Raw genomic sequence first — 26,476 nt, 5'->3', positions numbered from 1 at the left:
CGCTCCTTCAGGAAGAAAGTGCACAGCTGCCCTTCACAGGCTACGGCCAGGGCCTGGCCGAAGTCTCCTAAGTGACCACAAATGGGCCCTGTTCTTACAGCTGGTTTCCCACAGGACTGGGACATCACTGTTCAGGACACCCCTCAGCCCCACGTGGCAACCTTCCCAGGAGTCAGGAAATTCAGGCTCACGTCTCTGACCTTATGTCAGGACATATCCCTGACTGGAAAAGCCTCCAGCCTAGATAAAGTCTAATCTTCCCTATCAGATATGGAGACGGGGCTCCCATGGCCTTCTGTGGTTATCTGCTAGTGGCAAAGCCATGTTGGCATGGCTGGGGGCTCACCTTGCACTGGGCCCACACACCTCATGTTTCATTCAAATGGCTTCCTCCTTTCCAAGGAAACAGAGCTGTTCTCCCCACTCTGTGACTCTCCATGAAACTCCTACTCACCCTGCAGGGCCCAGCTCAAATGTCCTTGCACTGAGCAGCCTTCCATGCACTCTCTAGGTCAGAGATCAGGGCGTTCCTCACTCTCTGATGATAACATTGCTGAATTGCAGTTGGTTCTCCATGTCTAAACTGGGAGGCTCCTGGTCTCCTGCATCGCTGTAGCCCAGCCCAGGGCCTGGTGTGTACCTGGAGGGCTTTGGTAACACTTTGACAAATGGATACTTACTCGAATGAAAAAACAGACATCCACTGGGCATCTGCTGTGCACCAGGCTTGTGCCTGGCAACACAGGGGCTGCAAACAGGATACCTCCTAGTTCTAGCCTAGAATCTATTTTCCAAACTCTAAATTTATATCCACTAAGACTATTTATTCTGCTCATCTTTGGACCATCTTCAATTTATACCTGATCACATTTTTGTTCCTTTTCACAAACCCAAGTAACTCTGATTTATTCAATTTCTGTTTCCTCTAAACCAGAGTTCCTCACAGCCAGCACTGTGCATCACAGGATGCTGAGCAACATCCCTGGTTCTACCCGCTAGACACCAATAGCAATCCTCCACTCAGGTGTAGCAACCAAGAAGTGTCCAGGCATTGCCAGATGCACCCTAGGGGGTTGAAATCGCCCCCAGTTGAGAACCAGAGCTCTAAACTATCTTCCCATGATTCCTTCCAGCCCCAAAGCTGGAATTTTCTTTCCCTTTTCCTCTCTTCCTGGGCTACATTCCTCTTCCTTTTATAATATCCCCCTGGTCCCAGGGGTGTACCGCTTCCTGCTAATTCTCTGAGTTGATGGGAACCTGCCTTTGGCTCCACTAAACATGATAGAGGGACGTGAAAATAATCAACATCATGTAGGTAATTACAAAAAGGAAATAAGCTCAGGAAATACAAGAGACAGGAGCACAGGCAGCTCAGAGTTCTAGCTTAGCTAGCTCACTCTCCCAGGGCTGACACAGCTCTGGGGCACCCGGTCTGGCCTTGACCCTCCTGCCTGGCTATACAGAAGGAAGACCTGTCTTTAGAGAAGGGAGGCTCACAACCATCACTCTCTCAGTACAACCTGACCGTCCACAGACCAGACCGAGACCCCTTTTCCATGGGTGCATCCAGTCCTGGCCACTGGCATCTTCCTTCTACCTAAAACCACCTCTCCCCTTTGTCTGGAATCATTCTCTTTCTGCATCCCAAAGAGTCTAGCATTACATCATCCACTCAGCATCACTTTGCTTTTTTTTTTTTTTTGCCTCCTCCATTGCCTGCAAGGCATTTCACTCTAACAGTCTAAGCACAACAATGCAAAACTATTGTGCTCAAGAGCAGGAGCTAGAAGCCTATCATCTGTCTCCATCTACCTGTCCACCTGTCTGTCTATCCATCAAGCTATGCCTTTCCTCAGCCCCACATACCTCCTTCCTCACTTTAATCCCTGCAGTCACTTCTGCCCCCACCTCCAGCTTTCCTGAAATTGCCCTCCTCTGGTCACCACGGACTTTGCTATTCCTAAGTTCAGCGTCCACCATCGTCCCCTCTCCCCTGACCACCCAGGTCCTTCCATCCTCTCGCTGCCCCCTGCCCTGGGGACCTCTCCTGCCCCTCTCCTGCTTTCCCCTTTCTTGCCAGCTCCTCTCCTCACTGCCTTTCTTTGGCATCACTCCCTCTGCCCACTGCTGAAATGCTGCTGCTTCTTGGAGCCCTGTCCTGGGCCGCCTTCTTTCCTGCATTCCTACCTACTCTCCTTGGGTGTCTCCCCAAGGTGTCAGTTACCATCTGCGTGTCTAGATGCATGCACCACCCACCTCTCCAGAGCTTCAGCCGCCGTGGTCAGCGCCACCTGGGCAGAGTGCTGCTATGTGTAGCAGTTGGTATTTATTGTGCACTGACATGACCTGGGCTGAGTGCTTGACTGGGGTCATCTCATTTAGATTTATAACCACACCTCCCAGCAACCTTGTGAATAGTGCCTAGGAGCAGTTCCAGAGGGCAGCTCTGGATCGTTACCCCTATGTCATAGAGGGGTAAACTGAGGCTCAGGAAAGAAGTGATCAGCCCCAAAAGCTCAGTCTTTCTGGCTCTAAAGCTGGCACTTTTACCCACAATGCTCTAGTGTGAGCCTCCAGCAGCTGGAAGCAGATTCTCCTCATTTACTCCAAGCACTTCGGCCACATTTCTTCCTCCTCCTGCCCACAAGTTCACCAAAGAAGTGGGCCCTCTGCTTACTGCCAAACACCCTCATTCCCAGCACTGAGGTCAGGAGAAATGGGTGGGAGCAGCACCTGTGAGTGGCAGCTCCCAGCTGGAGAGGACAGGTCACAGCGATAGCATTTACACTGACAGCAGATTAAGTTCATCAGTTCCAAGTTCTAAGGCTCACCTTATTTTGAAAGTTAACACCTCTGAAGCTGGGACACATCGTGTAGGCAGCATTGTAGTTTAAGGGTGATGTCTGTGGGACCCCTATCACCACAGTGTATCTTCCAGTATCTCGTGTACCTCTTCAAGCCTGGTAACAAGACTCTAAGGTGGGTCATTACCCCCATTTGACAGCTCAGGAAGCTGGGGTTCAGAAGATGTGTTGCTCAGGGCCATACAGCTCTCGGCTGCACCAGGGTCAGTGGGGACCAGTGGTTCTTGCTCCTCCTGCTCATCTAAATTTTGGGGCTCAGGGGAAATGGTCAGGGTGCAGACAAGCACTGCCAGGAGGGAGGGGCCCGGCACTCAGCCTCTGCCAGCCGAGTGATACCAGGTCTGGGTCCTTCCCCCTCCAGTACTTCGTCTTTGACTTCCACGTCTCTCCTGATGTCATGTTCGACAAAATCATCAAGATCTCGGTGAGTAGGGCACAGTCCCTGGCAGGCAGGGCTCTTAGCTCAAACTGCACCTTTGTGCAGACTTGCAAAGGGCACCCCCTCTGGGTGGACCAGCCATTAAAAAGTAGATCTGTTCCCAGACACACATCTGAACAAGTAGAGCACTTGGGCCCCTCTCACTCCATCAGCCAGGTGCTTCTGTATAGTGTACAGCCTGCTCACCCATACCTGGGAGCCCACAAAACACAGGCAAGGCAGAACGTGCTGATGCTAAGCCTCAGAGAGCTGCCCTGCCCTGTCAGATGCCCTCCTGCTTCACTGTGAAGCTCAGGCCCCCAGAAAGAGTGAGGTGGCACCACTAGGAGTCAACCCTTTGCCCCATGGAAAGCCTCAGCCCCATCCCACCTGACTGGCGGCTGGTGGTTCTGCCTGGAAGGTGATTCACTCCAAGAACCTGCTGCGCAGCGGCACCCTCGTGGGGTCCTTCAAGATGGATGTGGGAACCGTGTACTCCCAGCCTGGTGAGTAGTCACGTGGCCCGGTCAGCATCAGTGCACACGGCTCCGGGATCGCGGGGCACGCTGTCCTTCCCACCCTGCCAGCCCCTGGTCTCAGCCTGGCCAGGACCGTGAACTTGGGTGGGGCCGTGAGTGCACACAGTCATGGGGTGTGCAGGGCAATGGGGTGCCCAGTATGCATACAAACACAGTGACTACCTGCACCCAGTCTGCGAGGTTCACAGGAGTCCCACGGGGTAGGTGGCATCACCCCCTTTTACAGTTGAGAAGCCTGGACCTTAGAGAAGCACCCGGGCTTCCCCAGTCACCCAGTTGGTCTGTGGTGAAGTTAGGCTTTATTGAGTCCCAACAAAGCCACATTGTTCTCAACACGAGATGCAGTGACACTGGGCCCTCAAAACACTTCCACTGACCACCGATCAAGGGACCCAGGCCACCTGAGAACAGCCATGTGGGGCTGTGTCTATGGGAACCCGGGGACCAACCCTGCATGGGGTTGATGAAGGAACTCTGAAGGGTGGCCCAGAGGGCTGGTGACGACGGCTGGGCCAGGCAGAGAAAGTGCCCTTGGCCTGACACACAACTAAGCACACGGCCAGCCCAGGAACCACGGGCACACAAGCTGGCATAGGGCTCCACCCAAGCCCCTCAAGTGAACTTGTCACTGAGGGTACAGTAAGGACCTCATTAGCCCTTCAACAGTGGCAATACAATGTGTGACTATCACATCTGACCCTCACAAAACAGTGAGGGAGGCATCAGCATTCCTTCCCATTCTACAGACGAGATAAATGAGGCCAAGAGAAGTTGTATCTTGGAGGTGCCACTAAACTATTAGGTTGAACAAATTGGTTATTCTTTATGGTTCAGCCTAGCAGACACTTGGCTGGTGCACATTATAACTATCATTCAGGCCAGGAAATTGAAGTTCAAAACCCAGGATTATACACATAAAAATCACAAAATCAAAAATCATGGAAACATCAAGAGACCTTAAAAACACATAGCCCAATCTCTCTATGAAAGGACAGAAAGAATAAATCCATTCCCTCTTCAAATAGCCTTTAACTTTGAAGGCAAATTTTAAGTCCCTTCTGAGTCTTATTCTCTTTCCTTGCTAAATTTCCCCCAGTTCGTCCAACCATGCGCACATCTGTCCATCTATCCATTCATCCATCCACCCACCTGTCCATGTATTAATCCATCCTTCTATCCATTTATCCATCTGCCATCTATCCATCCATCCATCTACATTTTCAGCTAGCCTGGCAGTCCCCTACCCATCCTCTATCTATCTCCCCACCCAGCCATCTAGCTACATTTTCATGTATCTGTCCCACAAACGTCTGCTCCAGCAAGACTCTGAAGCTCTGGGGCAGCCTAGGACACGGCCCCCTCCTCCTGAGGTGTGCCACTTCTGCCACACCACACCCCCGGGTGCATGACCGGGGCAGGACCTTGCCCCAGCCCCCCTTGCTCAAGGAACTCTCTCCCCTCTGGCCCAGAGGCAGGCAGAGCTGTGGCCCCAGGGCCACTGGACCTGATAGCCTGGACTCTAAGGGCCAACATGGCGCTCAGCCCGGGTCTCTGGGGCGGCCCTGAGGGAGGGAGCGGCCCTGGGTAGGGTCTGCAGGTGCAGCCCTCCCTCCTCGCTACTGCAGAGCACCAGTTCCACCATAAGTGGGCCATCCTGTCGGATCCTGATGACATCTCTGCGGGGCTGAAGGGCTATGTGAAGTGTGATGTCGCCGTGGTGGGCAAGGGGGACAACATCAAGACGCCCCACAAGGCCAATGAGACAGACGAGGATGACATCGAGGGGTGAGACGCCCTTCTCCCCTGGCCCCTGGAGACCTGGCCCGGCCCTTCCAGGGTCACAAAGGGAGCCCCCAGGGTGAACTTGGCCCAGAGATCTTGCCCTCTGTCTGTCTCCCTCACCCACGCACCCAGATGGCCCAGCTCTCCCTGAAAGGAGCCAGCCTTAGTGTCCATGGACTCTCCACACGGGACAGAAAGGCCTGAGGCAAGGCGGGCAGGGTTCACAGAGGACAGTCAGGAATGACAGTCATTTGACATCCAGACTTCTGACTATGAGAAACTTGGATAAAAGAGGGAAGATTCCCAGAGCTGCTGGGCCTTGAGTCTACACCCAGGAGAGCAAAGAAATTTTCTATTCTGTGCCAATTTTAAGCAGCTGACAGTGGCTGTTGAGAAATATTCTGGGACCTTGTCTGAACACAGTGGGAGAAAGTGCTGGGATCCAATGAGCCATGACTTCGGTGGGCCAGGGAGGGAGCGTGGTGGCCATGGGTGAGGTTTTTGTGTGGGAGAAAAGATGTGACACACAGCTAGGAAAGGGGACAGCGTTACCAGGATGGTTCTCCCACTCTATAGTTCACAGTTTACAAAGTACTCATGTATTTTAACCTATTTATCATATTCCTGGGAGGTGGCTGTATTCCCATCTTAAAGGTGAGGAAACTGAGGCTCAGAGAGATGGGGAGATTTGCCCAGGATCCCACTAGAGAGCAGCTACCATCAACTTGAGCATCTTTAGTCCTAGCATGGTCCTTCTCAGCCGTCCTTCACATGTTGTCCTGGTCCCCAGGGGTGTGTAGATGCTGGTGCAGGAATCTGGGAGCCCGGGTCCGGCCACCACAGTCCTAACTGTATGCACCAGCAGGAACTTGCTGCTCCCCGAGGGGGTGCCCCCCGAACGCCAGTGGGCCCGGTTCTATGTGAAAATTTACCGAGCAGAGGGGCTGCCCCGCATGAACACAAGCCTCATGGCCAACGTGAAGAAGGCTTTCATTGGTGAGAACAAGGATCTGGTTGACCCCTACGTGCAAGTCTTCTTTGCTGGCCAGAAGGTATTGGGGTACAGGGTGCAGGAGGCTGGGGAGTGGGGTGACATGCACCAGGGTGCAGGGGGATGGGCATGGGGTTCTGGGGACAGACATGAGGCAAAATCAGAAGCTTCCAAACTAGCCTTTGATCACTTTGGTGCGTTCACCTCTGGAAGTGAGGAGAGATGAGCAGAGCTCCTGCTCAGACGGGCTGGGGGCGAAGCCAGTCTGAGCCTCAGGGATTCCTCCCTGGCCCCAGGTCACAGAGACCAAGAACTGAGGGGGGACACTGACAGGGAGGAGAGTCTGAGAGGCTGGTCGGGAGGAAGAGTGAGGAGATGAGCATGCATACACACGCACGTACACACGTGCACACCCACCACGTGCCACACATAACACATATATATACACACGTGCACCATAGGTAAACCCACCACATGCCACACATAGCACATAGACACACACTCACACGCGGACACACATGCTCACACACACCTAAACCCTCACTCCCTCCCACCAGGGCAAGACCTCAGTGCAGAAGAGCAGCTACGAGCCGCTGTGGAATGAGCAGGTGGTTTTTACCGACCTGTTCCCCCCACTCTGCAAGCGCATGAAAGTGCAGATCCGGGACTCGGACAAGGTCAATGACGTGGCCATCGGCACCCACTTCATTGACCTGCGCAAGATTTCCAACGACGGAGACAAAGGTCAGTAGCGGGAAGCTGGGGTGGGGGTGCTGAAGGGATGGAGTCAGTGAGACCCCCACACATGCCACCACCATCCCTCACACACCACCACCATCCCGCACCTCAGCTGGAGAGGCGCCGGGCGTGGTCAGGGTTTTGTGAGCAGCCTCTGCCTCAAGGGAAGGGTGGAAACTCATGACTCAGGTCTGCACAGAGCTGCCTGGGCCTGTCTGAGCCAGGCTGCCTGGATTCGAACCCCAGCTGCTCTGAGAGTTAGAAGCTGTGTGAGCTTTGTACCTGTTTTCTCATCTGTAAAATGAAAATAATAACAATTATCTATGTGTGCATATATACATACACATTACATACACATGCGTACTGCCACCACAGTGCCTATCTACAGACATGTGGGGACTTGGAAGGACTGACCCTTCCTAGGACCCGGGCACTGAACTGCGTACAAGGGATACAGAGCAAGGGAGGAATCCATCCTGCCCTCACGGTGCTCACTGGGGATGAGGGAGGTGCATGTGCTACCAAATTCTCAAAACCTGAGGCAGGAGACACAAAAGACCACAGATTGTACGATTCCATTTATATGAAGTATCCAGAATAGGCAAATCCATAGAGACAGAAAGTCGATGAGCAGTTTCAAGGGGGTGGGAGAGGGGGATGAACTGCTGAAAGATGCAGGGTTTCTTTTGAGGGGGATGGAAAAGTCCTGGATGATTGCACAACATAGTGAATACACTAAAAACCATTGAAATGCATACCTAAAAATGGTGAATTTTATGTTACATGAAGTATATCTCAAATTTTAAAATGCTGTATTATTTTTTATAAACTAGGTACAACAAAAGCCAAACACATAAGGCAGAATTGGATCCATGTTTCACATGAGACACAACAAATCCCAACAGGAGAAAAATAGTTGGGACTAGGAAACGGGAGGGCTTCATGGGGGAAGAGCGTTTAACAGGCAGAGGCAGAGAGAAAGGACCTTTGGAGAGGAGGGGGGGTGGTCTGGGGAAGCAGGGTGAGACCATGGTGGCACGCAGCTGTCCTTCAAGTGGCTTGCAGGCAGCCCCTGGAGCAGGCACCAGGCAGCAGGGAGCATGACTTTGCTCCACAGAAATGGATGTGTGTGTATGTGGGGTGCCACAGCCCCCGCAGAGAATAAGCAGACACACAAATATGCCCCATGCGAGTGAGAAGACCACCCTGTCGCCGTGCACAGCAGACACGAGCTCTCCCTGCGGCCCCTTTAGAGCCTCAAGCTGCCCCACAGGCCCTCTCTAGCCTCAGATGACTTCCCGAGCCAGGCATGAGGTCCTCAGCTCAGCAACCAGGAGGTGCAGGCTGGGAGCCCCCCAGAGAGGTCCCCCCACCCCAAGTGAGCCCCTCCACCCTCTGCCCCACCCCCCGCAGGCTTCCTGCCCACGCTGGGCCCGGCCTGGGTGAACATGTACGGCTCCACACGCAACTACACGCTGCTCGACGAGCACCAGGACCTGAACGAGGGCCTGGGGGAGGGCGTGTCCTTCCGCGCCCGCCTCATGCTGGGCCTGGCGGTGGAAATCCTGGACACCTCCAACCCTGAGCTCACCAGCTCCACGGAGGTGCAGGTGGAGCAGGCCACGCCCATCTCAGAGGTGAGGCCCCTGCTGGGGGCCCTGTGCTGTCCGCCAGAGCCCCCTGCTTAGCCCCCTTCCTGCCTCAGCAGCCTGGGCCTGGGCTCAGCCTGTGGCCGCCCTGCTTGCCTAGGGGGCCAGGCCCCCAGAATGAGACCTCCCTCCCCAGGAAGCAGTGTCCCCTTCCACTGCCTGCCACCGCTCTGCCCGGAGGTCCTGAGGTGGAGCCCTGCCTCTGCCCTGTTCCTGGCGGTGGCTGTCCTCGTGCTGGACAGAGCTGCCTTTCCCCCAGGGACATCCAGGCTGGGGGGCAAAAGGAACGGGGCCTTCAGTGTCTGGGCTCCCAGCTCCATGGCTGGGTAGGCTGTCCCCCACCATTAGCCCCCAGGACCTGTCTGGGAGATGGTAGGAGGAGGCCTGGCCCCAGGCCCAACATCCCCACTGAGTTTCAGAATGGTTTGAACCACCTTCTCCACAGAGCTGTACAGGGAAGGTGGAAGAATTCTTTCTATTTGGAGCCTTCCTGGAGGCCTCAATGATCGACCGGAAAAACGGAGACAAGCCCATCACCTTTGAGGTCACCATAGGTGAGAGCTGGGCTCACAGAGGGGTCTTCAGGCTTGGGGGCTGCTGGGTGGTAACTGCCAGGCCCGGCTCCACAGCCACGGAGGGAGGAGAACTTGGACCACTTCCCTCCAGTGTCCTCAGGGGCCCATGCAGCACACAGCGTCTGCCTGTGGGTGGGTGCACACACGCCCCACCGGGTGCACCTTAGTTCCACCTAAGGGCTAGGCTGTGTTTGGGACACGGGGAGGAAAGACGCCCTCCCTGCAGAAGGGAGCGAGGCCTTGCTGGGTTGGAGAGCAGAGGGTGGGAATAAGGGTCACTTCTTGGGCCGGACCTTGAGCTCAGCGGTCAGCGGGGCTTCTAGGGAGGTCTCTTTCCCTGGCTAGTGTTCTATCCTCTCCGAGCTGGCTCAGACCCCAGCACCCGCCCCTTTCCCTGACTTTCCCTCTTCCCTCCCACAAACCTCTGGACTGGAGGGGAGAGTAGGGCCTGGTGGGAAGGACTCTAGGCCCTCTCAAGCCCTCCCCTGCCTCCAGGCAACTATGGGAATGAAGTTGATGGCCTGTCAAGACCCCAGCGGCCTCGACCTCGGAAGGAGCCAGGAGATGAGGAGGAAGTTGATCTGATCCAGAACTCAAGTGATGACGAGACTGACGAGGCTGGGGACCTAGCCTCAGTCTCCTCCACCCCACCCATGCGGCCCCAGATCACTGATAGGTGAGCCAGGTGGGACACAGGGTCCTGGGTGGCCCTGCCCGCTGCCCCCCATCCTCTTATGGCCCACCCCCCCCACCTCCCTGGGCACCCGGTCCTCAACCTCCCACCTGCTCTGCCCGCCCCCCCACCCCAGGAACTACTTCCATCTGCCCTACCTGGAGCGCAAGCCCTGCATCTACATCAAGAGCTGGTGGCCGGACCAGCGGCGCCGCCTCTACAACGCCAACATCATGGACCACATTGCAGACAAGCTGGTCAGGGCCAGGCCATGGGTGGGAGGGGAAAGGGAGAGGTGGGGGTGCTTCGGACGGCCTCACTCAGCCTGGAAGCTTCCCTTGCAACATACAAGGCCTGCCTGTCCAGCAGCTTGCTGTTGGGGTAAGGGAAGGACTACAGGAATGGCCCCAGCAGGAGTTCCTGTCCCAGCCCCAGTCCCAGGAGTGGTGGGGGGCCTGAGGGCTACCCGCAGTGTCGTCTGGGAATCTTGGCCCGTCTAGTCCTGGGTTTCCCTGGAGGCAGCTGGCCAACCCCTCTGTCTCTGGCCTGCGCCCCTTCCACCCCTCACATCTAGCTCTAAGTTCTGCCCAGCCCCTGTGAGTCACCAGACCACAGACTCAGGCCAGAGGGCTTCTTCCTTCAGGAATGAAGACCCATGAACATGAAGGCCTCCAGGCTCTGAAAACGGAAACTGGTGGTTTCCTTATGATGGTGGGACACTCCAGGGACAGTGCTCATGGGAGGTCCTAGGGCACTAGCCCCCATCCCCCTGATGAATGGGGGAAGACATCTGGGGAGGCTGAGAGGGGCTAGGGCTCACACTCCTGGTTCACAGGAAGAGGGCCTGAATGATGTGCAGGAGATGATCAAAACGGAGAAGTCCTACCCTGAGCGTCGACTGCGGGGCGTCCTGGAGGAGCTGAGCTGTGGCTGCTGGTGAGCAGTGGGGCTGCTGAATGGGGCGGGGGTGGCGGGGTGGGCAGAAGTGGGGGCTGGCAGAAAAGGAGGCATTTGCAGGCCTCCTGCTGGCAGGTGGGCTCTGCTAAGCCCTGCCCCCCACTTTCGGCCCCAGCCGTTTCCTCTCGCTTGCTGACAAGGACCAGAGCCACTCGTCCCGCACCAGGCTAGACCGAGAGCGCCTCAAGTCCTGCATGCGGGAGCTGGTGAGGACACAGCTGGACCACACGGGGGACGAGGGAGGGTCTGGAGATGGAAAGGGAACCCAAGATGTGGGAACAACTGTCTCTGAAGTCACAGCCCCCAGGGCCAGCCCCTCCATCACATGTCGTGGACTGAGTCCCACTTACACCCACCCCCCGACCCCACAGGAGAGCATGGGGCAGCAGGCGAAGACCCTGCGGGCACAAGTGAAGCGGCACACTGTGCGGGACAAACTGAGGCAGTGCCAGAACTTCCTGCAGAAGCTGCGCTTCCTGGCAGACGAGGTGTGCCCCCCGACGGCATGCACAGAGGGGATGCCGGCCCCAAACCCAAGTGACCCGAGGCGGAAGTGGGCTGCACAGGAAGGGTTGAGCCAGATCACCGAGGAGGTCCCTCCTCCTCTGACAGCCATTGGGGGACAGGGGTGACCAAGCCTTTCACCCTTTCGGGTGTTCTTCCCGCTGGATCAGTGGGAAGAGAAAGAAATCCCAGCGTCAGGGGTCCTTCCCTCTGTGGGTCCAGGCCTGGCCAAGAGGCAGGACCTCTCCCTCACTGGCCCCCACCCTGCCCACCCCAGCCCCAGCACAGCATCCCCGACGTCTTCATCTGGATGATGAGCAACAACAAGCGCATCGCCTATGCCCGGGTGCCCTCCAAGGACCTGCTCTTCTCCATCGTGGAGGAGGAGCTGGGCAAGGACTGCGCCAAAGTCAAGACCCTCTTCCTCAAGGTGCCGGAAGGGAAGCGAGATTGTGGGGTGGAGGGGTCTGGGCTTCTTTCAAGGGGTCAGCCTCCCCTCGGAGGGAGCAGCACCCCCACCCCCGGGTCTGGCTGGCCTGAGCTGATGGTGTGCTCAGAGAAGAGATGGAGAGAGTAGGAATGGCAGGGGGTCCCGTCCCATCCATTCTTCTTGGTGCTGTGTTCCCCACCCCAGTGGGATGGCTGCAGAGGGACACAAGTCCTCTGACCACGGCCTCCTCCAGCCCCCTGCCCCTTCCTCACCCCACGGGCTCCAGCAGCTGACCCCGTGCCCACCCCCAGCTGCCGGGGAAGCGGGGCTTCGGCTCGGCAGGCTGGACAGTGCAAGCCAAGCTGGAGCTCTACCTGTGGCTGGGCCTCAGCAAGCAGCGCAAGGACTTCCTGTGTGGCCTGCCCTGCGGCTTTGAGGAGGTCAAGGCGGCCCAGGGTTTGGGCCTGCACTCCTTCCCGCCCATCAGCCTGGTCTACACCAGTGAGTGAGGACGCCTGCACCCGGGCCGCCCCTGGCTCCCAGCCCTCACCCTGGGAGGGCGCTGGCGGGTCGCCTGTTCCCAGCACCTCAGCCTGCTCTCCCCACAGAGAAGCAGGCCTTCCAGCTCCGCGCCCACATGTACCAGGCTCGGAGCCTCTTTGCCGCCGACAGCAGTGGCCTCTCAGACCCCTTCGCCCGAGTCTTCTTTATCAACCAGAGTCAGTGCACAGAGGTGAGGGCCAGGGGAGGAGGGAGGGCACTGGGGGAGGCCTGTGAGCTTCTGGGGCCTGGAGAAATAGATCGGTCAGTACCCCAGACCTTTAGAGGAAAGGCTTGCAGATAACTGCCGGCCCAGGCCACACAGGTGAAGGCTTTAACTGTGGTTACATTCTGCATGGAGGACAGGGAAGACCTTGGCAGGGATTGGGGGAAGTCGGTCAGGAGCAGACCTCATATCAACCCTCATTTTAAGATTCCCAGAAGAGCCAGGGAATATGTCCCTCCTGCCCCTGAGCCCCCTGGAAACCAGAGTGATTAGGGGTGACTCCTGCTCGGGTGTCTGCCCACCCACCACCACTGATTACCCGTCTCCACCACCCCGTGCTGCAGGTGCTGAATGAGACCCTGTGCCCCACCTGGGACCAGATGCTGGTATTCGACAACCTGGAGCTCTATGGCGAAGCTCATGAGTTGAGGGACGACCCCCCTATTATTGTCATTGAAATCTATGACCAGGACACCATGGTATGGGTGGGGTCCAGCACCAGGGACCACCCCAACATCGCCTCACTCCACCTGCACTGGCGGCCCCTCCCCTGCTCTCCCCCAGGGTTCCTCGGCCAGTGTGCTGGCTGGGAAGCTGGAAGTCTGGGCTGCAGACCAGCCCCTCTAGGACACCCCAGGTGTCTCCTGCCCTGTCACCACAATCTGATTCCTTCCTGGTGCTCGGGGACTCTGGGGTCTCAGGGAGGAGATAGGCCACGCCATCCCCACCTCCTAGCATGGACAGACCAAACTCGGGCCCAGAATCTTCAAGAGGTGTACCAGCAAGGCCTGCTGTCCCCAGCCTTCCCCCATCCCAGGGACTCCCCAACCCCTGCTCCCACCTACCACAGTCAGCTGCCCAGCTTTCAGTAGGAGCTCTGGAGTAGGGGAGTGGAGGATTGGGGTGCCCTGAGTGAGCTCTGGGCTAGAGGTAGGCACACCTGTTTCTAGTTTGAGTACTGCATTTGCCATTCACTACCAACCTGGCCTGGGCTAGCCTGAGACTTGGTTTCCCTGTCTGTAAAATGAGATGATCCCCATCTGTACGATGCAACTCCATGGGGCTGTGGGGGACTGAATGAGATCCGGGATGTGAATGTTCTTCTTAAATTCAAGCGCTGCGAGGCTACCTTGGCTGTTTGTTGTGTCAGGGCAAAGCCGACTTCATGGGCCGGACCTTTGCCAAGCCCCTGGTGAAGATGGCCGACGAGGCATACTGCCCACCCCGCTTCCCACCCCAGCTCGAGTACTACCAGATCTACCGTGGCAACGCCACAGCAGGGGACCTGCTGGCCGCCTTCGAGCTGCTGCAGGTGGGGCTGCAGGGAATATGGGACTGGGCAGGGGGCCAGTCTCCTTCCCATCCTGCTGTGAGGCCAGTCGGGACGGAAGCTGAGGATGTGGTTCTTGGGGACCTGGGCTGTTCAGCTTTCCCCATCTCCTCAGATCACATGGCAAATAACTCATGAGGAGAGGGAGGTCTCCTCAGGCTCCCCAGGGTATGACACTATGTCCCGTATTTCCCAGATTGGACCAGCAGGGAAGGCTGACCTGCCGCCCATCAATGGTCCAGTGGACATGGACCGAGGTCCCATCATGCCTGTGCCCATGGGCATCCGGCCCGTGCTCAGCAAGTACCGGATTGAGGTGTGTGAGGACCGCGCTGAGCCCCTTCCGTCCCTGCCCATAACAGGCCCTGCTGTGCTCTGCTTCCCGGCCCCTCTCACTATCTCCCTATCAAGGGTCTGTGCACATATTACATGGTTGGCATCAGACTCCAGCAGTCTTTGGCAACCTCAGGCCATGCCTCGTTTTTCAGATAAGGGTGATGAAGGGCAAGGAGGGAAAGTGACTGGCCCCAGGTCACACCCAGGAGCTGGCAGCAGACCCAGGCTCCTGCCCACCTAGTGCCTGCCCCTTCTGCTCTGTCACACTGCTACCATCCAGGACCTATCCCAGCGCTCCTGTCTGCCCCTGACACCCAACCTCACCCTGAAGCCCCTTCAGGACACCTGCCCGTTATCAGCTCTCCCCGCCCGGCCCCCACCCATGCACTGCCGACCCAGGAGCCAAATCCTTCTCGGGTGGCCTGGCACCCACAGCTGGTGCCCTTGACTGAGGGGCCCTCCTCTTCCCCTGCCTCCCCCCAACTCATGCAGGTGCTGTTCTGGGGCCTGCGAGACCTGAAGAGGGTGAACCTGGCCCAGGTGGACCGGCCACGGGTGGACATCGAGTGTGCGGGGAAGGGGGTGCAGTCGTCCCTGATCCACAATTACAAGAAGAACCCCAACTTCAACACCCTCGTCAAGTGGTTTGAAGTGGTAGGTCTGGGCCCCGGGGGTTGCTGGGGGTGGCCAGGCAGCTGGGCAGGGCCAGGTGCCTCTGCCCCTTCTCTGGGCTCAGGCCGCGCTGGCCCCCGCCCCCAGGACCTCCCGGAGAACGAGCTCCTGCACCCGCCCTTGAACATCCGCGTGGTGGACTGCCGGGCCTTCGGCCGCTACACCCTGGTGGGCTCCCACGCCGTCAGCTCCCTGCGGCGCTTCGTCTACCGGCCCCCGGACCGCTCGGCCCCCAGCTGGAACACCGCAGGTACGGCCGTGCCCCACGGCCCGCAGATGGGGCTGCAGGTGGATTCTTCCTTGGGGCCATCCCCTTGTCGGGGTCAGGGAGTCCAGGAGGGAGGTCCCACCCCGGGGGCCAAGGAAGGCTGCCCCGGGCTGCCCCTCACTCTCGAGCCAGAAAGGGCCAGAGCTGGGCATCCTTAGAGGGCCCGAGGGCAGATGGCTTCCTCTGCCAGGTCTTGGAGAAGACCCAGGCCCCCTCCCAGCCTCCACTGTGTCACTCACCACAGCCCACCCTCCTCTCTGGACACCTCGTCCTCTGCCTATGCCCATCTTTTCTCCCTCAGCTGTCACCTCCCTCCCCCTCCCCTCAGAAAGCTCCAGAATCAGCTTTAACCTCCAGTCCTTTCACCCACTCCTGACTCTCACCATTACTTCTGCTCTTCCCTGTCTGTCTGTCCATCTCTCTGTCTAGGCAGACTCCCCCGGGGCTGCCATGTGCTGTACAATGGGGGGCCCTCCTCTCACCCCGCAGGGGAGGTCGTGGTGAACATGGAGCTGGAGGTGCCGGTCAGGAAGCTGGAGACCATGGTGAAGCTGGATGCGGTAAGGCGCCTGGGGTCAGTCCCGTGCTGGCTGGGGACGTGCAACTGCATATGACGCTTTACCAGAGCCGGCCAGTCCACCTGCAAGACAATACATTAATTTTAAGTCACTCCTCCTTCAGCATGTGATGAGCCAAGGCTCCCCTGACTGCATGTGGACATGGCCCTGTCCTAGACTGCCCTGGAAGGGAGGACTCAATTCTGCGTGTGTATGTGCATGCATCTGGGGACACATGCCTGAACACGTGGTATGCATGTATGAGAGGCAGAGGGAACAGCAACCATGCGAATAGCCTGCAATTATTTTTATTCCAACAAACACCATAGGCAATGGATTCCTTGTGTGAATACCAGTGTCCTTTCCAAAGGGTCCCTGGTTTTCCTTCCCAGCCATTCACAAAAGACCCTCTCCAGGCCTGGCCTGGGGATGAATTTCCAGGTGGAAGCTCCTTATTCCTCCTTTGGGACTAGGGCTGCCAGAGGGAAACCTGGGGGTTCACATGTGGAGGTAGCATCTGCCAAAGAGAGCAGGATGGAGGCCGGCCTGGAACAGGCCATCCTGAGTCCAGGCAGTGTGAAGGAATAGGGAGCGGGCCTCCCCCCAGCCCCCCATCGCTTGCTCTGGACCCGGTTCCTCATGTCATGTGCTTCATGCAGCCTGGGGTGCCTCCTAGCTTCTGAAGCCTGAGCTAGGTCTGAAAGGACCTTCCTTTACCCCCATCATCTTCGTCCCCAGAGAGTCCCAGCCAGCTGGCTAAGTTAGCGCGGGCATGGCTTTTGGGAAAGGGGAGCAGTTGAGGCCCAGGCCTGGACCACAGGCCCCAGATGGCACAGCCAGGGGCTCCGGGACTGCACCCAGAGATCCCACATCCCCGTCAGCTCCCAGCCTCCTGATCTCCCCCTGAGGAGTCTGTTCCTCCTGGGGTAGGGGGAGCCCCCTAGTTTCAGGCCATCAGTGAACAAAGAGGACATCACAGGCCCCATCATCCCACAGGCCCTGGGCTCCAGTGGGGCCATTTTCACCAGGATCCTCTTCAGCTGTGTCACTGAGCATCCACTTAACTGTTAAGGCCCTTGCCCTCCCTGTAGCCGACATTACTGCGTACAGGCCGCTTGTCTTGTCAGCCTCCCCTCCCGACTCTGCCTGCTCACTGCAGTAATCACTTGGGGAGTGTGCGACTATCCCCATGCCCAGTACCCCCATTTAGACTCAGTGGAGCCCTGCAACTGATCATTTTTAAAAGCCCCCAGTCATTCTAATGTGTAGCCAGGGTTGCCAACCACCACCCTGGAAGGTCTGAGGAAACATCTGCGAGGCAGAAATTTCACAGACTCAGAATAGGCTTTGTGAGCACAGGCGCTTACAACACACAGGGAACATCCCTGCATGAGCTCCCTCTCCGCCACTCTCCCTGGCTGGGCCGCTGCCTGCCACTTCCAGTCCCAGTGACTAAGGTCTGTCCCTGTCTCCTTGGTTCCCCCCCTGCAGACTTCTGATGCGGTCATCAAAGTGGATGTGGTGAGTGTGGGGACCATGGGGGGTTCTGGGGAGAGAAGACCCTGCACCATGTAAGGTGTCAGGCCAAGGGGAGCAGCTTCGGGGACTGAGACGCCCCCAGCCCCTGATGCTCCAGATAGCACACCCCCCCGGAGAGGCAGAGGGAGAGAGCTGCGTGGGCAGCAGGGCCCCTGAGTGCTGGTTCTGCCTTGGCTGGTGGTTCACGTTGGCAGGTCATGACCCTCTGTAGGTCGTGGCATCCATTTCTACAAAACAAGGCCCTGCCCCTTTGACATTGGTGGCCCCCCAGAGCCTCCTGGAGCCCAGGGCTTCCGGGGAGCAGATGGCCAGAATGGATGGGGGACTCCCAGATGGTCCAGGGCTCTGGGAGTGGCCAGGGTGCAGGGATGTATGCAGGACTCTGGACCTGGCCAACCCTTCAGGCTGACGAGGAGAAGGAGAAGAAGAAGAAGAAAAAGGGCAGCTCAGAAGAGATGGAGGAGGAGGAGCCGGATGAGAGCATGCTGGACTGGTGGTCCAAGTACTTCGCCTCCATCGATACCATGAAAGAGGTGAGGCCTCGGGCCAGGGTTGGGGGCTGAGGTGACCCCCCAACTCCACACAGACCATTCAGTCCAGCTTCTTTCCCACCCCCTACTCCATCAGCATGAGCTTGGAACAGCCTGTCTCACAGCCTTGAAGTTCTAGTTCAGCACTCACCTTTTCCAGGATGGAGGGCCAGTCCCCCTTCCCTGGCTTGGTTTTCTCTTGTCTTCATTCATTTATTGCACAAATATCTCTTGAGTATATATGATTAAACACCAATCTAGGTGCTATGGGAGCCTAAAGATAAGATGCCATACCTGCCCTGGGTATTTCCTGGACATGCAAAATGGACATGTAAGCAGATACATTGCGGTGTGATAACAAAGGCAATTCAGTGCCTGGGGGAGTCAGGGAAGGCTTCACAGAGGAGGTGACCTTTAAGGAAGAAGAGAAACATGCACTCAGAGGCCAAAAGGGAACAACTTCTCAGTAGTACTTGCACATCTGTTACTATTTAACACCTAATGCTACTTTATTTTACACACCTCGGTCACTCCTGCTGTGAAATGTTCTTCCTCTATTGTGTGCACTTGGGTTCTGTGTGCTGAGCCAGATGGCAATTTCCAGAAAGTACATTTCTCCTCTTCCTCGTTTGTCTCTTCTCCACACTGCCAACCTAGCTCAGGGCACTCCCTGACTGACCGACTGATCGACTGACCCACTGATCGGGAGGAACATGTGCCTGTGGTTGTGTTTCCTCAGCCAAGCTGATCCAGCCACACTCTGCCCCCACGCCCTTTCTGTGACCCAAGCTGTGTAATATTTACCATCCACATTAGTCAGAGCACAGGCTAAGCTGCTGTAGTAAGTTAGATTGGTGTAAACAAGAAGAAGGTGGTATGGTGATTCCATGGTGTCGGGGACCAATATCCTGCCATCTTGTTACTGGCATCTGTATGGTTACATACAGATGGCTTTCCATCACATCCCGATACCAGTGCACAGGAATTTGTCAAGAGGAGGCATACTCCTTTCCTTTTAAATCCCCAACCTGGAAGCTGCAAATATCACTTTCACTCATATCGGCTAGAATCTAGACCCTTAATCACACTTGGCTGCAAGGTAGGCTGGGAGAAGTAATCTTTAGCTATGTGGCTGTGTGCCCAGGAAAATTTTTGAAGAACAGGAGAGAAGAAAATTGGGGGACACCTAGTGGCATCTTCTCCCACCATCACCTCCTGGATTCAAGTTGGCCACGCAGGAGCTCCAAGAGGCTGCCTTGTGTCTATTCCTGTAATTTGCACAGGCTACCACCAGGTGGCAGTGGCACCTTGGTTGAAACCTGGTGATTTAGTTAGTGTCCAGTGTATACTGACTGAAGCACATTTTCTTTTCTTTTTTTTTAATTGAAGTATATTCAGTTTACAATGTACAATATCTGGTGTACAACGTAATAGTTCAGGCATACATATATATAAACATACTTGTTTCATATTCTTTTTCATTATAGGTTACTATAAGATACTGAATATAGTTCCCTCTGCTCTACAGTATAAACTAGTTTTTTATCTATTTTATATATAGTAGTTAGTATCTGCAAATCTTGAACTCCCAATTTATCCTTTCCCACCCCTTTCCCCCCTTGGTAACCATAAGTATGTTTTCTATTTCAGTGAGTCTGTTTCTGTTTTATAAATAAGTTCATTTGTCTTTTTTTTAGATTCCACATGTAAGTGATATCTTATGTCATTTTTCTTTCTCTTTCTGGCTTACTTCACTTGGAATGGCAATCTCCAGTTCCAACCATGTTGCTGCAAAAGGCATTATTTTATTATTTTTTATGGCTGAGTAGTATTCCATTGTATAAATATACCACATCTTCTTTATCCAGTCATCTGTTAATGGACATTAAGTTTGCTTCCATGTCTTGGCTATTGTAAATAATGCTGCTGTGAACATTGGGGTGCATGTATCTTTTCGAATTAGAGTTTCCTCCAGATATATGCCCAGGAGTGGGATTACTGGATCATAAAGTAAATCTATTTTTAGTTCTTTGAGGAATCTCCATACTGTTTTCCATACTGGCTGCACCAAACTACATTCCCATCAACAGTGTAGGGAGATTCCCTTTTCTCCACACCCTCTCCAGCATTTATCATTTGTGGACTTTTTAATGATGGCCATTCTGACTGGTGTGAGGTGATACCTCATTGTAGTTTTGATTTGCATTTCTCTGATAATTAGAAATATTGAGCATTTTTTCATGTGCCTATTGGCCATTTGTATGTCTTCATTGGAGAATTGCTTGTGTAGGTCTTCTGCCCATTTTTGGATTGGGTTGTTTGTTTTTTATCATTAAGTTGTATAAGCTGTTTTTATATTCTGGAAATTAAGCTCCTGTCAGCCTCATCTTTTGCAAATATTTTCTCCCATTCCATAGGTTGTCTTTTTGTTTTGCTTATGGTTTCCTTTGCTATGCAAAAACTTATAAATTTAATAAAGTTTAATTTGTTTATTTTTACTTGTATTTCTATTGTCTGGGTAGACTGCCCTAGGAGAACATGAAGCACGTTTTCTTATTCAGTTGTACTTTTCTACATTAAAAAAAAAATACCACTAAGAAGCAACCTTAAAGGGCACATGTTTTTCAATGACACACAATTTAAAGAATCATAAACTGCTAAGTACAGTTAAGCCATATTGTACACATCATAAACTTTTTTAACCCACTTAAGCAAAGCTTATGATGGGTTGGAAACCCAGTAGGAAAGAATTTCTGCTTCTAAGCATTTAAGACTGGTCTGAGACCACAGTGTGGGGTTAACAGACTCCTCCCCAGGAAGCCCACCTTCCCTGTTCCTCATCTCATCTTTTGGCAGCAACTTCGACAGCAAGAGGCCTCAGGAATTGACTTGGAGGAGAAAGAGGAGATGGACAACACTGAAGGTGAGCCCTGGAGCCCTGGATCTCTGCGGGATGGGTAGCTCTCCTGCCTGTTGCACCCTGGCTGCTTCTCTTTCCCCTTCTTGTGGGTCCCTAAAGCTGCAGCAGCCAACAGCAGATATCAGGCATCCTTGGCCACCAGGAAGCAGGCTGAGGCCCTTATCTACTGTGGCTTTTACTCTGATCAGTTCAGCAGAATGATGGACAGACACTTAGAGCCACAGAGCATCAGAGCTGGAAGAGACCTCAGAGCTCATTCCATGCAGCATTTCTAGACCTTTTCCATGGAACCCTATTAAAGGGTATTCTGAAGGGAAAAGAGTTCTTGGGTCAAATGGGTTAAACAGGTCCTTGGGTACAGGACTTCTCAGTGCCTTTAGTATACAAATGCTATTATAAATCTCTAAAAGGAAGACATAGAATAAATTATTTCCCCAACTTATTTTGTGTGTGTATATGTACATATCCTTTCTTTTAAATCATTCCAAGAACTCCTGCACCTGGTGTTCCACTGAATGCTGTTTGGAAAATGCTGATATAGAACAATCATCTTAATGTTAAAGACAGGTAGACTGAGGCCAGGGAGGAGAGCAAGCTGGCACCAGAGCCAAGCTTCTTCCATGCCCCTCTCTGTCAAAGGGCACGCAACAGTCTTTGCACATTCCCCGCATACTGGTGCCCTGCCCCGTGTGAGGCAGGCATGCCAGGCAGCTTTGTCTGCATGTTCCAGATGAGCACACCGAGACCTGCAAAGTTAAATTAGCAAAGCACTGGAGCTGGGTCTCCAACCCAGGCCTTCCTGCTCAGATCATCTCCATCTGCTTGTCTGTTTCTGGCTAGGCCTGAAGGGGCTGATGAAGGGCAAGGAGAAGGCAAGGGCTGCAAAGGAGGAGAAGAAGAAGAGAGCCCAGAGCCTGGGCCCTGGTCAGGCGTCTGAGGCCCCTGAGAAGAAGAAACCCAAGATTGATGAGCTCAAGGTGAGGGTCTGGAAGCAGATGCTGTCAGGGTGTGGGCACCAGGTGGCAAATGGGGCAAGACGGAGGCCCGTGGACCGGCCTTGCCCCCTGACGGCCCAGTCTGGCTCAGGTGTACCCCAAGGAGCTGGAGTCAGAGTTTGACAACTTCGAGGACTGGCTGCACACTTTCAACCTGCTGCGAGGCAAGACGGGGGATGACGAGGATGGCTCGACTGAGGAGGAGCGCATCGTGGGCCGGTTCAAGGTCAGGCAGGGAGCGCGGGCCCAGCCCCTGAGCCCCAGGCCCTGAGTCTTGAGCCCCCTATAAGCTCTTCTCCCCACCCCAGGCCCAGGGCTGACAGCCAGGTGGAACCGTCAGCTGTCCTGGTTGATAAAATATGAAAATACTTCCATGCTGATTGACAAAGAGCATCTGCCCTGAACCCAGCTCCCCACCCCTCCTCTCGTAGAGTTTCCTCCCCGGCCACTCATTCCAGAAACCCTGACTCCCCGTGATCCAGCAACTGAAGGGTTAAGGCCCCACCGCAGCAGGGCGCAGACCCTCAGTGCTCTTGGCTATTTTGAGTGCCCACCCCTGCCTGTGCCCATGGGAACCTGCACCCTGACCCACACTTGCCTTGCCCCAGGGCTCCCTCTGCGTGTACAAAGTGCCCCTCCCAGAGGACGTGTCTCGGGAAGCCGGCTATGACCCTACCTATGGCATGTTCCAGGGCATCCCCAGCAATGATCCCATCAACGTGCTGGTCCGAGTCTATGTGGTCCGGGTGAGAGTTCCCTCGCATCCCCTCCCCCCAGCCCCCCAGTCCTCCTGCCCCGGAGGTGCTGAAGCAGCTGCAAACTGACAGCCTCCAACCGGGAGGCACCAGAGAGGTCAGCTAGTCTGATTCCCATCATTTATAGAGGGGGAAGCCAAGGCCCAGAGAGGGTCGGCATCTTGCCTAGGGTCACACAAGTCTCTGGTCCAGTGCTCCTGCCCTTCACCATCATGGGGCCATCAGGGAGAAGGGCAGGGGCACTGGAAGATGAGGAGGGTGTGGGGAGCCCGCTCAGGACCACCCCTCCACCCCAGGCCACAGACCTGCACCCTGCAGACATCAATGGCAAAGCCGACCCCTACATCGCCATCCGGCTGGGCAAGACTGACATCCGTGACAAGGAGAACTACATCTCCAAGCAGCTCAACCCTGTCTTTGGGAAGTAAGGCCTCTTGCTGCCCACCGCCACCCCACCCTGACTTCCTCAGCCCAGACTACCTCCCACCCCACCCCGACCCTCAACCCTTCTCCCAATCCTCTCCCACCAGGTCATTTGACATCGAGGCCTCCTTCCCCATGGAATCCATGCTGACGGTGGCCGTGTATGACTGGGATCTGGTAGGCACTGACGACCTCATCGGGGAAACCAAGATCGACCTGGAGAACCGCTTCTACAGCAAGCATCGCGCCACCTGTGGCATCGCCCAGACCTACTCCACGTGCGTGGGGCGGGGCAGGGCCGATCGCATCTGCTGCACCTTGACTCTAAAAACAAGATTCAGACCATGTGGTTTGGGAAGGGAAACATGCTATGATTTCTGTCCCAGCCAGGCCTCCACCCCTACAGGCTCTGGGCTCAGCCTTCAGGGGCCAGGACTACAGATTCCAAGACAGAGAGCCAGGGGATTCCAGGACAGAGGGCAAGATGAGGAGAGAAAAATGGGCCAGGAAGAGGGGCAGCACTGTGTGCTGGGAAGAGTCCACAGGGGATCTGGCCAGCCTGTGGCACCAATGGGCTATGTGACCCTGGTCAAGCCCCTTAACCACTCTGATGATCAGTTTCCTCAGGGAGTCTTTGAAGTTCCGGAGGAGTGGACACAGTGGGGGAATGGTGCAGCCTGCACTGGGGGAGACTGGATGCTCATCCTTGGGACACTGAGCATGTGGGGCCAAAGCCCAGGCAGGAAGCCCTAGTGTCTCAGCCAATCCTGGAACACAGGGCAGGGATCACTTACTGACATGGAGCAATGGCCAACCTAAGAGAAGTGGCCAGGACCGTTGCCACTCAGGGATGGCCCAGCTGCACCCCGAGCTCCCACCAAGCCTGTGTGTTTCCTCCCACAGACATGGCTACAATATCTGGCGGGACCCCATGAAGCCCAGCCAGATCCTGACCCACCTCTGCAAGGAGGGCAAAGTGGACGGCCCCCACTTCGGGCCCCCTGGGAGAGTGAAGGTGTCCAACCGTGTCTTCACGGGACCCTCCGAGATCGAGGATGAGAACGGTAACAGGATGCCAGATGCAACCATGGGGATGTCAGAGGCCAAGGAGGGTCCCACACTTCCCTGTGGTGGGACCGCCCCCTTGCTCATCACCCTAGCATCCCCATTCTTTCCACCCAGCCTCTGCCCTTCCACGCCACCCTACACAGCCGTGCCCACTTGTTACCTTTTCTCTCCTTAGCATCCCTGTGGGGTAGGGAGGTTCTCCCCATTCTGCAGATGAGAAAACTGAGACCCAAAGGGTTTCAAAGACTTGCCCGAGGTCACACAGCTCTTCGGAGGCAGAGTGAGGGTGTGGGCCTGGGTTGCACTGGCTTTCCCCATCCCTTCGCCCCCATAGCACTTCCCAGAAAATCGGCAGGTGTCTCTGCCAGGAAACCACCACCTTCAAGGTGCTGGGACAGGATTTGGGTTCTTCTTCCTGACCTCACAACCCAGAAAGATTCTCTGGTCAAATTCCCCAGGCAGAGGAAACCAAGGACACAGACCTCTCTCGGCCTGTGCGGCAGCTAAGAGCTTGGGCCAGCCATGTCTCCCTCTGTGCCTCAGTTTCCCCCACAGTAACCTGGAGGTGGGGCCTTTTTGCCCCTGTGTCCCTGGCCCAGCACAGGTCTCTTGTTCTGCTGAGCCTCTGTGTACAGCTGACCCACGACACCCACAGGTCAGAGGAAGCCCACGGAGGAGCACGTGGCACTGTTGGCCCTGAGGCACTGGGAAGACATCCCCCGTGTGGGCTGCCGCCTGGTGCCTGAACACGTGGAGACACGACCACTGCTCAACCCTGACAAGCCAGGCATCGAGCAGGTGACTGCCCCGGCTGGGCGCTGAGGTTCTCCAGCATTTGGGATCAGGAAGTCCCAACCTGGGTCCATGAGAACAGATCCTCATGCTGTTCACTGCATTCACCCCGCACACACACACCATGGCCCTTCACCGCTTACATCTTAGCATTGAGTGAGAATTCCATCAGCTAGGGTGGAGACCTGGGATTGCAACTGGCTATTGGTGACGTCATAGGAATGGCTGGCATCCCAGGATGAAAACTGATGAAATGGGCCCTGACAGGACAAAGGCTGGGAGGGAGAGGAGAACTGGCCTTGCTGAGCACAGGGAGGAGTCTGTGAGAAGACCTGCCACGACCTCCTTCCTCAGGGCCGCCTGGAGTTATGGGTGGACATGTTTCCCATGGACATGCCAGCTCCCGGGACACCTCTGGACATCTCCCCACGGAAGCCCAAGAAGTGAGCTGCTCGGACCCAGCACCCCTTCCTCCCTGCTCCCCATGGTGTCCCTTCTGCAGGAGGCTCCAGGCCCAGGTCACCTAGTCAGTCCCATGTGGCCTTGTAGGGGGGAACAGAGCAACTCATCAAGAAGGTTGTGGGGCCCACCCAAGGCGAGTCCCCTTTGCTGAGACAGGAGCCACACCCCCACTGTGCGGTCAGTGAGGACGATGAGGACTTCATCCTCACAGATCCACCCCTCCATGCGCACGCGCACACGCACACACCCACAAGACGCAGAACCCCTGAGAGCCTGCTCTGCTCCCTGACCATCCCCACTCTGGGCTGTCATGCAGCTCTGACAAGTTTTATTTAAAGCATCTGCTGATGAGATGTGCAGGGTGAGTGCCCAGAGGTGAGTGGGTGGGAGAACAGAAAGAGCACTGGGTCAGGAGCCAAGCCATCTGCCTCTCCTGGTTGACAGTTTGTCTCCCTGGCCCTCAGTTTTCCCATCAGTAAAGCAGCAGGATCAAATCATTGCCAGCACTGGCCTCAACGCCTGTAATCAGGGCCAACCGCGCAGACCTATGAAGTTGCGCAGGGCACCACGCTTATTTCAAGACGGCGGTCTTAAAATTCTTAATGGTTTTCTAACCAAGGGCCCAACACTTCCATTTTACACTGGGCTCTGCAAATTACACAGCCAATTCTGCCTGGAATAGCTAGCAGGTGGGACCCCACATATGCTGTTCCAAGGCCCGCCACGAGGGGACACCCCAACTCATTGTGTCACCAGGACTTGCAGTCCAGGGCATAACTCTGTGGAGAGTCACACTCCAGTCCATGTTTAGTGGTTGACTCCACCTCACTCCTAAGGGTTGAACTGTAACTACCTCACTGATCATGACAATCACACTTCTGGGGAAAATCCCTTTGGGGGACAATAACGTAAAGAAGACCAGATTCCATGGTGGTCCCCTGCC

General features: G+C 55.6%; 1 protein-coding gene across 4 annotated transcripts in view; it reads left to right on the top strand.

Moving 5' to 3' along the window:
• The window catches only part of OTOF (otoferlin), an 83,553-nt gene that overhangs the window by 52,732 nt on the left and 4,345 nt on the right, over window positions 1–26,476 (top strand). For 2 of the 4 annotated variants that reach the window (XM_074341499.1, XM_074341500.1), the window contains exons 10-41: window positions 3,226–3,288; window positions 3,704–3,788; window positions 5,447–5,606; window positions 6,469–6,655; window positions 7,152–7,338; window positions 8,746–8,969; window positions 9,427–9,535; window positions 10,052–10,232; window positions 10,366–10,486; window positions 11,065–11,165; window positions 11,302–11,392; window positions 11,558–11,674; window positions 11,968–12,120; window positions 12,432–12,621; window positions 12,729–12,853; window positions 13,231–13,365; window positions 14,037–14,198; window positions 14,413–14,532; window positions 15,045–15,206; window positions 15,312–15,474; window positions 15,922–16,052; window positions 17,541–17,570; window positions 17,993–18,121; window positions 20,975–21,041; window positions 21,879–22,015; window positions 22,125–22,259; window positions 22,642–22,779; window positions 23,085–23,212; window positions 23,319–23,489; window positions 24,115–24,275; window positions 24,935–25,077; window positions 25,426–25,514. In XM_074341499.1, coding sequence (XP_074197600.1) covers window positions 3,226–3,288; window positions 3,704–3,788; window positions 5,447–5,606; window positions 6,469–6,655; window positions 7,152–7,338; window positions 8,746–8,969; window positions 9,427–9,535; window positions 10,052–10,232; window positions 10,366–10,486; window positions 11,065–11,165; window positions 11,302–11,392; window positions 11,558–11,674; window positions 11,968–12,120; window positions 12,432–12,621; window positions 12,729–12,853; window positions 13,231–13,365; window positions 14,037–14,198; window positions 14,413–14,532; window positions 15,045–15,206; window positions 15,312–15,474; window positions 15,922–16,052; window positions 17,541–17,570; window positions 17,993–18,121; window positions 20,975–21,041; window positions 21,879–22,015; window positions 22,125–22,259; window positions 22,642–22,779; window positions 23,085–23,212; window positions 23,319–23,489; window positions 24,115–24,275; window positions 24,935–25,077; window positions 25,426–25,514 — 4,295 coding nt within the window. The remainder of the gene's footprint in view (window positions 1–3,225; window positions 3,289–3,703; window positions 3,789–5,446; window positions 5,607–6,468; window positions 6,656–7,151; window positions 7,339–8,745; window positions 8,970–9,426; window positions 9,536–10,051; window positions 10,233–10,365; window positions 10,487–11,064; window positions 11,166–11,301; window positions 11,393–11,557; window positions 11,675–11,967; window positions 12,121–12,431; window positions 12,622–12,728; window positions 12,854–13,230; window positions 13,366–14,036; window positions 14,199–14,412; window positions 14,533–15,044; window positions 15,207–15,311; window positions 15,475–15,921; window positions 16,053–17,540; window positions 17,571–17,992; window positions 18,122–20,974; window positions 21,042–21,878; window positions 22,016–22,124; window positions 22,260–22,641; window positions 22,780–23,084; window positions 23,213–23,318; window positions 23,490–24,114; window positions 24,276–24,934; window positions 25,078–25,425; window positions 25,515–26,476) is intronic. The other 2 variants (XM_074341501.1, XM_074341502.1) reach the window with 1 other exon arrangement.

This window comes from Camelus bactrianus, chromosome 15 (assembly GCF_048773025.1).
Source record: "Camelus bactrianus isolate YW-2024 breed Bactrian camel chromosome 15, ASM4877302v1, whole genome shotgun sequence".
NCBI classification, from domain to species: Eukaryota; Metazoa; Chordata; class Mammalia; order Artiodactyla; family Camelidae; genus Camelus; species Camelus bactrianus.
The sequence above is the reverse complement of the archived record's forward strand: the minus strand, read 5'-3'. Positions and strand labels throughout refer to the sequence as shown.